Here is a 13,998-nt window from a genome sequence, read left to right on the forward strand (position 1 = left end):
TATAAATGTAAGTTTATAAACTCAGAACCAAAAGAATATCGTTGTAAACGCATCCATTCTACAGATAGATGAATGAACACATATGATAACCCTGGAGCAAATAATATCGTGGCAAACATGCATGCATGTTTCCTCCTTCAATAACTCTTACCCATTGTTATTTTGACAGCTGAATATTCAGTTCCTAATAGTATGTAAATATAATGAACGTTCTAATATCTTCAGATCAATACATCTGTGCAGGAATCTCAAGTCAAAAAACAAACAATGATTCAACTTTTGCAGATCAGTTTTAATTTCAGTGCAGCATAAAGTCGACACACAGTGAGATATAATAATAATAAATGTGGCTGCGCTAAGCTCTACACTACATTTCATACGTCCCTCGTTACCAATGTCAGAGATCAAACATCTCGTACAGTTTGAATCTTTACCGTCTCCCTTCATGTCCTCACTCCAAAGTGTCTGTTCGCCATTTTTATACGATTATTTATTATTCATCCAGCTCACCGACACGAATGGCTTGATGAAGTTTATTGTTCTTTTTCAGCAGTTATCCATGCACCACATCTACTGTGATATATTCCACCAAGCTGCAGTGTCACAGAGTTAAATAATATTGTGTCCTTTATTATTATCTTTACTTGATGTACAAGGGGGAACCTGGAGACCGATGAGCTTCAGCAGAATCTGGAGGAACAACGAGCTGACACAGCGAGAGAAGGAACATGACAATGAGCTGAAGGCTGCAGCAGTGACGGGGAAACACGTTGCATTTCCCTCAACGTGGCACCTCGGAGCGGCAGCAGAGCCGCTCTTCCACAGCAAGAACTTCCCTTTGCACCCGTCCCTGTGGAAGGTTGATTCATAACGGCATGAAGAAGAGTTGAAATATACTCCACGTGTATTTTAAGGCTGATTCAAATGTTTTCGGACTGCTCCGAGGCAGAACAATCACATAAATGAAAGTTTAAAAGCACGAAAGGAAAAGGATGGGTACATGGCACCGGACCGTATGATGTCACTGAACAGTCGGACTGTTGGGTTTTTAAAGGCTGACTCACGCATCCTGTTGACAACTTATTAGCCCAAAAAAGTGAATAAATGACATTAAAAAATGTGTAGAGTTTGGTTGGTGGCTGGTCACAAACACTGAAGGAATTAAATATTCTGCCCCAGAATACCTGGGACCATAATGTCGTGTCTGGCTAATGGCCCTGATCCTCCACACGGTACAGCTGGAGGCCTTTGTGGCCCCCGGCTGGTCATCCGACCGGATCTACCTGAACAGGTGCAGCTGTGAATCAAACACAGACTTTCCTTAAGGGGGGGGGGGTGGGGGGGGTTCAGGTATTTTTCAGTGGAAAAGAGGCTTTTAAAACAGCTGAAGTGTCACATGCTGGGTGACACACGGAGGACGGGGCTACAGAGGTTTAAGGCCTCAGAGGTGATGAGAAAGGTGGAGACGGCTGTTTAACACCAGACTCTGTTCTGAATGGTGAGGTGTATTTAAGCTGGGGGGGGGGGGGGGGTACAAGCGTCTTCAGAGCAGTGAAACACACGACTCCTGTGAGTGCACACGATTAAACTGCAGCTGTAGCGCGGTGACAGTCAGTGCCAGACAAATACACAACACACTGCGTCAACATGTACCTCCACCTACAGGTGGAGACACAGGACGTGTTCGTCTCGTCCTCGCTGTGGAGCGGCAGGAAGAGACGGAAGCCAAAGCGACAGGCCAAGTGTTCTGGGTTACAATATAGTCGTTGATGGTGAGTTTCTTTACAGCAGACTGAGGGGTTTGTCGTTACGTAGGAGCCGATCAGAGTTTAAATAAACACACAGGAACCATCAGACACACTGTTCAAGTACAGACTACGACCATGAACAGCTCAGCTCCTCACTGGAGACGCTACACGGGATTCACACAACTGTCTGTTTCTTTTCTTTTGCTGCCTCCCCTCCAGACACACTGCTACAGAGGCCGACTCCCCCGCCGTCAGGTCTATTTACAGAGTTCTACAAAAAGCAGGCATGAGAGGCTAGAGCGGGCGATACCTGCGAGTTATGTTTTGTGGCGGTGCAGCTGGGCAACACCAACAGACGAGACGAGGAACAGATGGATGTCTGAAGTCTGGGAAGTTTCTGATGCAAAAAAACATGTTTTCTATCGAACTGTTGGAGTTTATTTAAAGGTTGACTCACATAATTTAACAATTTATAGCCCAACAACTGAATTATATTGGAAAAACTAATATTATTGACTGTTCCTCAGCAGAATGACAGCAGACCATAATGTAGGGAGGTACTGTAAAGTGTGTTAAATATATATATATATATAACTTATATAAATAATTCGTTAGGTTGATGGCTGCTCATTAACATCTTCCCCAGACTGATGTGTGCAGATTTAATCCTCATAAGTTGTATAAGTGTTTACAGTGGTTTGACAACATGCAACAGCTTCTTCTCTGTCACATTCACCACCTCATTACATACACTCCACATTATTTGCATGATTTCTGTGTTCGCGAGAGTCTAAACTGCCCATTTGCGCCGCCTCAAAATGTGTCCAGAAGCTTAACTGTTACGCGAGGTCTTGGTGATACAGATGTGAGATCAGCTGTTCGGCGTTGGTTCCTTGTGGAGATGTTGATTGCTGCTGCTGCTGCAGAGAGAAGCGCTCGGCCTCTTGGTCTGTTCGTCCTGCTTCGACAGAAACCGGCCGGCTCCTGAGAAAGAGAGAGAGAATATGAAACCGCTCAAACCTGTTTGTGCTTTTAATCTGTGACTCACTAAAACCCATCAGACGTGTATTGATGTCCGACTCAGCGAAATGTGACTTCATGCACAATATTCTATCTGATAATATCATTTGAAACTTTAGTTCAATGCAACTTTTATGAATGACTGCGGGGACTTTGGAAGAGCTTCAAACAGCTGGTTGATAAGAGGCGGCGGTCTCTACCTGGCTACTGGACGTCCAGGTTGCTCGGCCCGATGCTGTGGATGAGCTGAGAGGATTCAGAGGCGGCGCTGTACGCTTCAATCAGCAGGTTCTTGTTGAGGTCGCCGACCCCGCTGCCGGCCTGCAGTTTGGGGTAAGCGGGCGTCTCGCCGACCTGTCGCTGTCCTCGGCCGTGGGCCTCCAGGTCCATCAGGTGCTCCAGGGTGCAGCCCTCCGGCCCCTCTGTGAGCGGGGAGAACTCATGAGCGCTGGGCTGCTCGTCCCTGGACACTGGACTGATGGACACAGATGGAGAACTTCAAGACACAATGATGACAGAGACAGGATATCTCATTAATTCATTTTACACACAGGTTTCTTCATGAAGAGATGTGCAACATGAGATCGGGATGAAAGCTGCCTCCATCTTTGTGTATTCTTTTTGAGAAATTCTTCCTTCATCTCAGAAACCCGAAACACAACTTTGTCTGTTTGGTGAGCAGGCGGCAACCTCCGGTTCTGCAGAGTGAAGCCGATGCTTCATGTGTTAAAGCTGCATTCTCTCCAGTGTCCACCAGGGGGCGACTCCTCTGGTTGTATAGAAGTCTGTAGAAAATGACTCTACTTCTCTCTTGATTTATTCCCTCAGTAAACATTGTAAACATGAGTTTATGTCTCAATCTCTAGTTTCAAGTCTTCTTCAATACAGCATGATGTTCATTTAGTACATTATGGTCCATTTAGAGTCACACAGACCATAAAGCAGGGGATGCTTTAGGGCGGGGCTACACGCTGATTGACAGGTCTCTACCAGAGTATACGCCGTCTCTATGTCACTCCTCCACAGTCCAGATATGGTCACTTCCTGTTCACTGGTTGCAAAAAAAAGCCCAATATGCCGAACTCGAGGCTTCAAAAACATCCATAAACCAACGAGTGACGTCACGATGACTTCTTATCGTCAGTGTGGTTTGGATGAGCAGCATGTGTAAAGACTGGATAAAGAAAGTCTGATTGGTACGTGGGGAGTCACCTCAATGCAGACGGAGACGACACCTAGCAAGACACGTGGGACAAACAGAGACAAAGGAAGACGTCTCACCTGACGTCCATGGACTGGACTCCGTCAGACAGCTCCTCCACAAAGCCCTTGTTCTCCAGGGGTCCCAGCATGATGACGGGGGCTTCGGCTGGAGTCGGGACGTCCTCCTCCGACGGGACCGCCGCCTCCGGCCTCAAGTCAGCCGCTGCAAACACACAGTGGCCTTTAGAAAGTCACGCTTTACTGGGAAGGTTAAATGGTGGAACGTTATCAGAGAGGAGATGGAGAAGGCCTGATTCAGGAATCTCTCACACGAGAAGCTTCCTAAAGGACAGAAACAAGGACGGACAAATAAAGAAGAGATAAATAATAAGAGATATGTCAAATAAAAGAGCCCTCAAACTCAAAACGACAGTTGAAATGATATATTCTGATATTATGCGCAGTCAGTAACGGCTGCTTGTTCGTCACAGATTGAATAAAACAAGTGAAGCAGCAGTTTCCTCGTTGAGACATTTTCTTTCTTGATGATTTGTTCGTCCGGTTGGACGAGTCTCTCCAGCTCTGAGCTGGACAAACAGCTGCAGCGTGAAGCCTCTTCGGCTCGGAGTTTACTTGCTGCTGCGTGCTTGGTGTGGCTCTCCTCTAAACCACCAGGAGGCGCTGTCCTCCCGCCTGTGCAACACTGCTGACTCACACTGCAGCTGAGACGCTTTCATTAAAGAGGAAAGTAATCATGCTGGAGGAACGACATGTTTGTGGGAAAAGTTCACGTACAATTAAAACAACAACACGTGGTGAAGATGGATCGAATGAGTCTTGAAACGAGCAACAGAACAATAAATAAAGACAAAATAAATCAATATACCAGGGAGCTGGTTCCAGGAGGGAGTTTTTAATCCTTTTAACCTTAAAGATATCATCTTATATGTAAATCCATATGATGGCGCGCCTAAACATGAATATAAATCATTTTATATGTCAAACGTTTCATTCATCAACAGAAAGTTAGAAACTGAAGGAACCTTTGTTCCAAATATCTGTGATTGAGTTTGTTTAGAGCTTTGTAGACATGAACATACTCCTTTGTTTGCTGTTTTATGTCCTTAAATCGTATTATTTGAGTGTGTGTGTGTGTGTGTTACACGACCTGCACGTGTTGCCTGTGCAGCTGTTGTTTACCTGAGTTCTTCACATTCTCTCAGTAACTAGAGGAGACGTGTTCAACATTCACCTGCAGCAGCAGACAGAGGCTCCGCTTCATTCTTCCTCGTTCTCTTCATGATCTCCTCAATTCTCTGTAAATAACAGACACAAGAATTGAATTGATAGTTTCAACATGTTCTCCTTCTTCACCAGGTTTAATCTTGACGTGTGTGTGTGTGTGTGTGTGTGTGTGTGTGTGTGTGTGTGTGCTACCTTCTTCCTCTGCAGCCTCTCCTGCTCCTCCTGGATGTGCAGCATCTCTCTCTCCTGCCTCTTCCTCTCGGCCTCTCTCTGGGCTCGCAGACAGGCCTCCTCCCTCTGAAACACGCCCAGCAGCACTCAGTCACATCTCTACATACAAGTGGCCAACACGATACAGCAGCACATCCATACATAGATCACAACACGCGTGTGTGGGCTGACCTCTCTGTCCAGCTGATCCTGCATGTCCTTCCATCTCTGCTCCTTCTGCCGTCTCTCCTCGTCCTCCTTGTTCCTCCTCTCCTCCTCCCTCCTCACTCTCTCCTCCTCGGCCTGCAGAGCGGCTCTCTCCTGCCTCTCTTTGGCCTCCTGCTGCCTCCTCTGCTCCTCCTCGGCCCTCAGCCTGCAGGAAACACGCCGAGGTTTGAGCCGTGGGGGCCACCGTACAACGCGAGCGCCAACTAGAGAACAATCGTGTTTTCTCTCTGGTTCTGGACTCAGCTGCTGGTTTTAAATGTGTTTCTGGTGTTTGTGACGTTCATCAGATTGTTAGTATTTTGGACAAAAGTGCTTGTTAAATGTGACATGATGGGAGACGACATCGGTCCTCGTCTGACACAGATATCGTACGCCTGAAACTGTAAATCCTGACATTTTATTGTGGAAATTAACGTCGAGATTCGTACCAGAATGACAACTTAAACACTTTAAAACACATAAATACACATTAAGTAAGCATAACACAGCTGGAGTAAGGATTATTGTCACATCGGTTCATCTGCAAATGATCTTCTCCATGAATATTAAGATGTTAAGTTTACGTTCCCAAAAGACAAAGAAACAGCATCAGAGTGGAGAAACTGAGGAAGGACTAATAACTGTGATATCGATGATGTAGAGGTGCGTCCACCTCTCGTGCTCCTGCCGCTGTCTCTCCTCCTGCTCCTTCTGTATCCGGGCCAGTCGGCGTCTCTCGGCCAGCAGCCTGGACGCCTCCTCGGCGTCCGTCGTCCCACCGACGCTCCGGCCCGTCGGCGTTCCCGGAGACTCTGTGAAGAGATTCTAACGTTTAGTTGTCTGATATAAACCAGGTCAGTGAACGCCCCTCTGAGCGTCCTCACTGGATCACTCGTCCTCCTGTAGCTCGGTGCAGGAGAGGAACACACACACCGCCCGTCTACCTGCGTTCAGTTCTTTGCTGGTGGATTTGGGGATCCTTTTCTCCGAGGTCTCGGATTTGGTGGATTTCCTCTCCAGGGTGCTGTGACCTTTGACCTCGGGGTGAGCCCTGTCGTCGGTGCCGGGGGTGGTGGCCCTCTGCCGCAGTGGGGAGGGGGGGTACTGGCAGGGGGAGCAGGGCGACTGGGCGCGACTCCTGTTAGACCTCACCCTAAAAAAACAGCAGAACCACGTCGGGCCAGTGTGACTGCAATCCGTGTGTGTGTGTGAGTGTGTGTGTGTGTGTGTGTGTGTGTGTTTCGTACCGTTTGGGTGTGGCGGGGCCCTTGCTGTTGGCCCTGAAGGAAGAACTGCGGGCCGGTGTGTTTAGATTTTCCCCCTACAAGTCACATAATAACAAGAGAACATGTTATGAAGAAGTAGTACAGAAGAAGTGTGTCCACAGTTACAAAACATCGACTGTGTATAAGAAGTGGACGCAGTCATCATGACGTCACCCACTGTTTAGTGGGCTGATGTTTTGAAGCCTCAATGTTCAGCGTTTGGGCGTCGCCATCTTGTTTTTATCAACCAGTGAACAGGAAATGACCATATTTGGACTGAGGAGGAGTGACGTAGAGACGGCGTATACGTCTCTGGTAGAGACCTGTCAATCAGCGTGTAGCCCCGCCCTAAAGCATCCCCTGCTTTATGGTCTGTGTGACTCTAAATGGACCATCATGTACCATAAAGGGAGTCGCCCCCTGGTGGACACTAGAGAGAATGCAGCTTTGACACGTGAAGCTTTGGCTTCACTTTAAAGAACCAGAGGTTACCGCCTCACTAACATCTATTTTCAAACATGAGTATTATTACTGTCAACAAACATAAACTACTGATGAACAATGAACTGCCAGTCAGACGTCTCAGAGGACGACAGTCTTTCATGCTTTTATTTTGTAGAAAGATGTTATTTAGTTTAGAAAAGTCAGTCTGACGAACACTTCTATGTGCTCATCCTCCTCAGGAAATACAAGGAAACCTTCAACCCCAGCAGTTACATCGTCTTTACAAAATAAACCAACAAAGGATTGTGGGAAATAGAGTCTTATTTTAAAGACACAACAACCATTCAATCGCCTCAAACACAAGTCTTAACAGTGATTCTACAAAGATATTCAGATTAATCGACATATCGCAGGACCTTTAATCTCCAGTTTACAGCTGCTGGCGCATGTGTGTGCCTGCGTGCGTGTGTGTGTGTGTGCGTGTGTGTGTGCGTGTGTGCGTGTGTGCGTGTGTGCGTGCGTGCGTGCGTGCGTGCGTGCGTGCGCGTGTGTGCGTGTGCGTGTGTGCGTGCGTGCGTGCGTGCGTGCGTGCGTGTGTGTGTGCGTGCGTGTGTGCGTGCGTGCGTGTGTGCGTGTGTGTGTGCGTGTGTGAGTGTGTGTGTGCGTGCGTGTGTGTGAGGGCTGACCGTGGGTGTCTTGGCTCTGGACGTCTCCTCGGGGAGTCCAGCGATGCTCCTGCGGTTGGAGGAACTTCTGTTCGGTCTGTGGTTGCTGGGGGAAGCTGTTCGATGGGACACAAAAGACACTGACGGGTCACGAAACAACACACACAGACACACACACAATAAGTGAAGAGCAAAACAATCACAACAAATAAAGAGATGCTGTCTTCCTTCTCCTTGAGTTCAAAGAGATATATCTATTTGACCAGTTATAGTAGTAGTAGTAGTAGTAGTAGTAGTAGTAGTAGTAGTAGTAGTAGTAGTAGTAGTACTTGTATTATATATACCTGGACATCTTAAAAAACACAAGTATCATGTTCTTAATGTAGTGGATGCAGACAGGTTTTTCTTTGAGCTAAATCCATGAATTCCTCCCACAAAACCATCAATATGTCTGAAATGATATTTCTGCAGTGGCGGCTGGTGGAACATGTTGTAGGGCCATCCTGTCAATTTCAGCAAACAGCCCAGTTTAATGCAAAAAATATGTATCAAACACGCATTATTAATTGGCAGTTAAATATTTAACATGTATTCCAACACGAAAACAATCAGTAAATAACACTTATATAATATAATATAACATGTTCATTTGTTGAGATGGACCTTGTTATAGGAGGTAAAGATCAGGAGAAGTAAACATGAAGTGTAATTATGAATACTGATGTTAAATTAAGCTATGATGAGTTTTCACTGTTAATTTAACATCTCTATTACATGTTGATGCCTCCATGACCAAGTTAAGCAGATGAGACTGAGGACAATATGTAGAAGAGAAGATGTTCACTTTGTCTCATATGTAGCTTGACAGAGTTCTCATGTGTGTCCTGGTGTTCTCATGTCTCCTTACCTCCTCATCCCTCACTCCCTACCCTGGTGTTCTCATGTCTCCTTACCTCCTCATCCCTCACTCCCTACCCTGGTGTTCTCATGTCTCCTTACCTCCTCATCCCTCACTCCCTACCCTGGTGTTCTCATGTTTCCTTACCTCCTCATCCCTCACTCCCTACCCTGGTGTTCTCATGTTTCCTTACCTCCTCATCCCTCACTCCCTACCCTGGTGTTCTCATGTTTCCTTACCTCCTCATCCCTCACTCCCTAACTGTCCGTGCTGGATCCGTCCCCGTTGTTTTAAAGCTAAATAAATGATTAGCATGACGTCATGCAGCTAGCTAACCTGTCTGGTGTTCAGCTAGTACAGAAGCTTCATGTACAGCTTCCCTTTCCCGCGAGTCTGCTGTCTGATTGTGAGGTCAGGCTGATCTGATATCAGCTCTTTGGCTGCAGAATCTCCTCAAAGTTCTCCTCTCAAACGGGTCTTGGAGGAGGAGCGCTCGCCTGTAGAGACTTCTCCTGACGAGAACGCGCAGCGAGGGGGTCTGATCGTTCTGCCCCAAGCTGAATCTATTTGAGGGCGCTGATTGGCTAAATTGTACGTCACTCATTTATATCTTTTTGTGTGGCTCATGGTGGGGCCATGCCTCATGGTCCTCTATTGACCAGCCGCCACTGTATTTCTGTCATATATATGTATGTACATATCGATATATATACATGTAAAATGTACATATACAGTGTTAAAGTTGTTAAAGGTGCTGTATAAATAAAGTTATCATCATGATCACCTCTCTCTGGGGAGTGGAGGGCAGCAGACGAGTTGGAGAGCTGCTTGCTGATTGGCTGATCCATCCCGGGTGGAGACAGGAAGTCACCAACTGATTCAAAAACAAAGTAATAAAAATACAAATGACTCACACTAGACGCGCAGATGACAGTGACTCAGAAAGGTGTCGGAGGATGATGTAAATGTCACGTTCAAAGACCCAGAATCACACTGCAAACAGAAAAGTGCCGCCTCGCACAGAAAGCAACGCTGCTGATCGATAAACCGAATGAATTAACCTTCTGAGGCACAAGTGAAGCAGCAGAACTGAGAGAAAGCTGCTTCGTCATGAAAATGGAGGACGGCCACACAGAGGCAGCCGCTGCAGTCCCACGAGGCTGGGAGGGGATGTTTCCTACAGCACCTGAAGGCACCGTGACAACGTCCACATTTTACTTAGCTTAGCACAAACAAGATATCATTTATATTGTTAATTAGCAAGCTGTTTCCCCCTGATTCCAGTGTTTGTGCTAAGCTAACCAGCTGCTGGCTCTTTGTTTTGTACTGCACAGCATTCAATTTCTATTCTATGTATTATAAAAATAATCTTGAGTCTCAAACAACTGGTTATGAAATTTGTACATTAGAAATCGAGTGAAAACTGCTCACTGGTTTAGAGCGAAAGTGGACAAAAAACATGGATTTCTGCAGCGGCTGCTTCTGAAATATAGACTGGAATGATTGTGTGTGTGTGTGTGTGTGTGTGTGTGTGTGCGTTTTGATCTGATCTAGGTGGGGTGTAATACGTTTTACAGACAGCTACAGGGTGGATGTCTGGTATGATATATGGCGTGTGTGTCTGTGTGTGGTGTGTGTGTGTGTCGTGTGTGTGTGTGTGGTGTGTGTGTGTGTGTGTGTGTGTGTGTGTGTGTGGGGGGTGTGTGTGTGTGTGTGTGTGTGTGTAGAGCTCCCTGCTGAGAATGATACGTATGCATCAGCAAACACGGCCCTGGGCCAGGAAGACAGGAAGTGGAGCAGCCCTTTGTTGTGATAAGGGTGGGGGAGTGTGTGCGTGTGTGTGTGTGTGTGTGTGTGTGTGTGTGTGTGTGTGCATGTGTGTGTGTGCATGTGTGTGTGTGTGTCCAAACCAGACAGTCATTAGCCACACAGGAGACGTGGAAATACTGAATGTAAACTGTGAACTATTGATGAAAATGATGAACAATAGAACCAATGTTTCTCTCTCAGTTACACACCAACAGTTATACACACACACATAAATACACAAACACACACATAAATACACACATAAATACACAAACACACACATAAATACACACTTAAATACACAAACACACACATAAATACACACTTAAATACACAAACACACACTTAAATACACAAACACACACATAAATACACACTTAAATACACAAACACACACATAAATACACACATAAATACACAACCAAATAGACAAAGTAGTCAGTAAACATCGAGTTAGTGTTGGCGCTCACAGATTTGTTCGTCTTAAAGCAATAAATTCATTCACTGTCTGGATTTCATTCATGTTTCCTTTGATCTGATGAAGCTGCTTAATTTAAAACGTGTGTGAAGTAATAACATTTAGATTTGTTCTCATTAAATGTCTTTGTACATCATGTGACTCATGTTCATGGAAAGAGTCTAAAATTGATCTTTGTAATACGCAGTTGGTTTTGAAAATCCCATCATCGTGGGAGTCAGTGAAGTAACCACATGAGGTCATATTAGTAGAGCAGTAATTGATCATAATATATATATATTACTCTCCTGAGATAAAATACTCTCGCTGCATGTTTTAGAAGCTCAAACTGTGAATTTCTTCAGCAGGTTTAAAGTAATACAAATAAAAATAATCGCAGTATTTCTGTCTGATTCATCGCCTGTCAACTTAAAAATACACTAAACAACATATAAATATCAGAAAACGTGAGAACTTGATTTGCATCGTCTGTCCTCAGTTTAACAAACTTTCATTTTGATGTCAAACCGACCTGAGAGATGATGGTTATGTTAACATCACTCTCACCTGAACTTGATTTTATCACGTGAGATTTTTCGAAACAATTCAAAACTTTTTAACACGATTTCAAAACTTCCCGGCTCTACAATCTGATTATTATCCGATTGTTTCCACGCTTCTCCAGATTTACTTACAAGTGATGCTGATCTGTTGCATTTATGAAACTAGACTGCGTATTAACGGAGAACCCTGAAACACCTCATGAAGAGATGAAGCAGCTGTGTGCGACCCGACACATCTCTGCAGACAGGAAGCGTTTGCAGCTGAGGCCTGTTCACAACCTTTACCTGCATCTCTAAACACACACGTTCATCTTGTGTTTGCACGTGAAGCATGTTTTGGCATTTACTCAAATGAAAGAGGAAATATATTGAGAGGAGAAGAAGATTTTACCAGCGACGCTGCGATGAACATAAACACACTCCAGGGTGATAAACAAAGACATGCCAAACAGGACAAGCTGCAGGTGAGACAGGAAGTGTGGGGGGGGGGAGCGGTATGAGCGTGGCACACACAGAGTCATGTGATCTGTACCGTCACGGGATTGTCGGGCGCTGGAAGCAGCAGGAAGCTCATTGGGCAGAGCGGAGCCAATGGCATGGCAGGGTGGGGTCTTAGGGTTACCTGGGCAGCAGGTGAAGCAAAAGCAAAGCGTTACACACACACACACACACACACACACGTACACCTGCGTCACCGACACACACACACACACGTACACCTGCGTCACCGACACACACACACACAGCGACAGAAACATCTGAGACCCGACACACTCCACCACACGACATCCCCAGCAGGAAGTGACACGTCAAGCCCTCGCTATGCCATCGTGACTGTTTCCTCCCAACATGCAGGAGCGTCGTGCGACAACACAGATACAAAGTGTCAACGCCGCCTTCAAAGGGAACTTGTGAGGTCGTGTTTTCAACACGGGACGTCTGCACCACATGCTGTTACTGGATGAAACCAGTCAGTCCATCACCAAATCTGCAAAGAGCATGAATGTCTGCACCAAAAATTGCATCCGACAGTTGTGGAGACATTTCTCTCTGAACCACAAATGTCTCACGGTGTCGCTCGAGGAAAAGGATTCATCCTCAGGGAACCACGAACATCTCTCGTGTTATGGAAATCAACCCAGCAGCTACTGAGCTCAGTCTGGGAGGTCTGTTTCAAATACAGGGCTGCTTCTCTTCCTCCTCCAAACATCCTCATATATCACACACAAATCCTCCTGTTGGAAGAATCATCTTACTCCCCACTGTCTGACAGTACCTTATATGTTCAGTGTCAGATCGTTTCGGCTCTTTTTGACGCTATATAATGTTGAAATCTTCCTTTTTTGAATGGCTGTACCACACATGGATAATAGACGTTCATCCTGACGTCCTGATTTGGGATCAGAACAAAGCTCAGTGGTCTGAACACTGACGGACATGAAACAGGATATTCTGAATGAGGCCTGATTCTGAATGGAGCATTAAGACGTGTGAGATATCAATCAGGCTTTAGGAGCATTCTTTGGACACGTGTTGAGCGTATTCAGAATTCAAAATAAACCAGGTGAAGTTTATATTTCGATTTTTAAGTGGACAACACTGGACCCAGAGAGAAATACGCAGCACACACACACACACACACACACACACACTCACACACACACTTTAGTGAGTCCCTGTCCTTTAATCGAGTGGAGCTGTAAGATGAGATTCTGCTGTTTTCTGCTGCAGTGAGCGTTCTCTGCTGGAGGCCCCGACAGATCCAAGATCAGCCGCGGACAGACGAGCTGCTGGGTGGCGTGATTGGGTGAATAATTAATGGCGTTATGAACGCACCTGCAGGACGTAGAGCCCAGAGAGAGAGAGAGAGACAGAGAGAGAGAGAGAGAGAGAGAGAGACAGAGAGAGAGAGAGAGAGAGAGAGAGAGAGAGAGACAGAGACAGACGTTGCCTCATGTCGCACTCCGTCTCTGTTGATGTCAGCGGCGGCCATGGTGCCTTCAAGGTTAGAGTGTAACTCCTCTGAGAACTGGAGCTCCCTCCCAGAATAAAACACAACAGAGCGACAACACACACACACATAAACACACACATGCAAACACACACCTGTAGCTGATTTTTAAACCAAAACCACCAGCTAACACCAGTGTGTCTGACACACACACACACACACACACACACACACACACACACACACACACACACACAGCCTCTCCTAACCCTGATGAGACAAAGCAGCTCCTGCATTGCAGCCTCCACACCCT

At 46.0% G+C, this 13,998-nt stretch overlaps 1 protein-coding gene across 7 annotated transcripts in view; it reads right to left on the reverse strand.

Moving 5' to 3' along the window:
• Positions 1–277: 277 nt before the first annotated feature.
• map7d2b (MAP7 domain containing 2b) overlaps positions 278–13,998 on the reverse strand; it is a 21,939-nt gene continuing 8,218 nt past the window's right edge. The window contains exons 5-16 of one of the 7 annotated variants that reach the window (XM_079291709.1): positions 12,267–12,356; positions 9,690–9,779; positions 8,029–8,123; positions 6,881–6,954; positions 6,578–6,786; positions 6,307–6,445; positions 5,619–5,799; positions 5,409–5,513; positions 5,224–5,287; positions 4,050–4,194; positions 2,969–3,264; positions 278–2,732 (exon numbers count right to left, since the gene is read on the reverse strand). In XM_079291709.1, the coding sequence (XP_079147835.1) occupies positions 2,973–3,264; positions 4,050–4,194; positions 5,224–5,287; positions 5,409–5,513; positions 5,619–5,799; positions 6,307–6,445; positions 6,578–6,786; positions 6,881–6,954; positions 8,029–8,123; positions 9,690–9,779; positions 12,267–12,356 (1,484 nt within the window). In that variant the 3' untranslated portion in view covers positions 278–2,732; positions 2,969–2,972. Of the gene's footprint in view, positions 2,733–2,968; positions 3,265–4,049; positions 4,195–5,223; positions 5,288–5,408; positions 5,514–5,618; positions 5,800–6,306; positions 6,446–6,577; positions 6,787–6,880; positions 6,955–8,028; positions 8,148–9,689; positions 9,780–12,266; positions 12,357–13,998 lie in introns of all 7 variants that reach the window. The other 6 variants (XM_079291708.1, XM_079291707.1, XM_079291713.1 and 3 more) reach the window with 6 other exon arrangements.

The sequence above is a fragment of the Melanostigma gelatinosum genome (genome assembly GCF_949748355.1).
Source record: "Melanostigma gelatinosum genome assembly, chromosome: 20".
NCBI lineage: Eukaryota > Metazoa > Chordata > Actinopteri > Perciformes > Zoarcidae > Melanostigma > Melanostigma gelatinosum.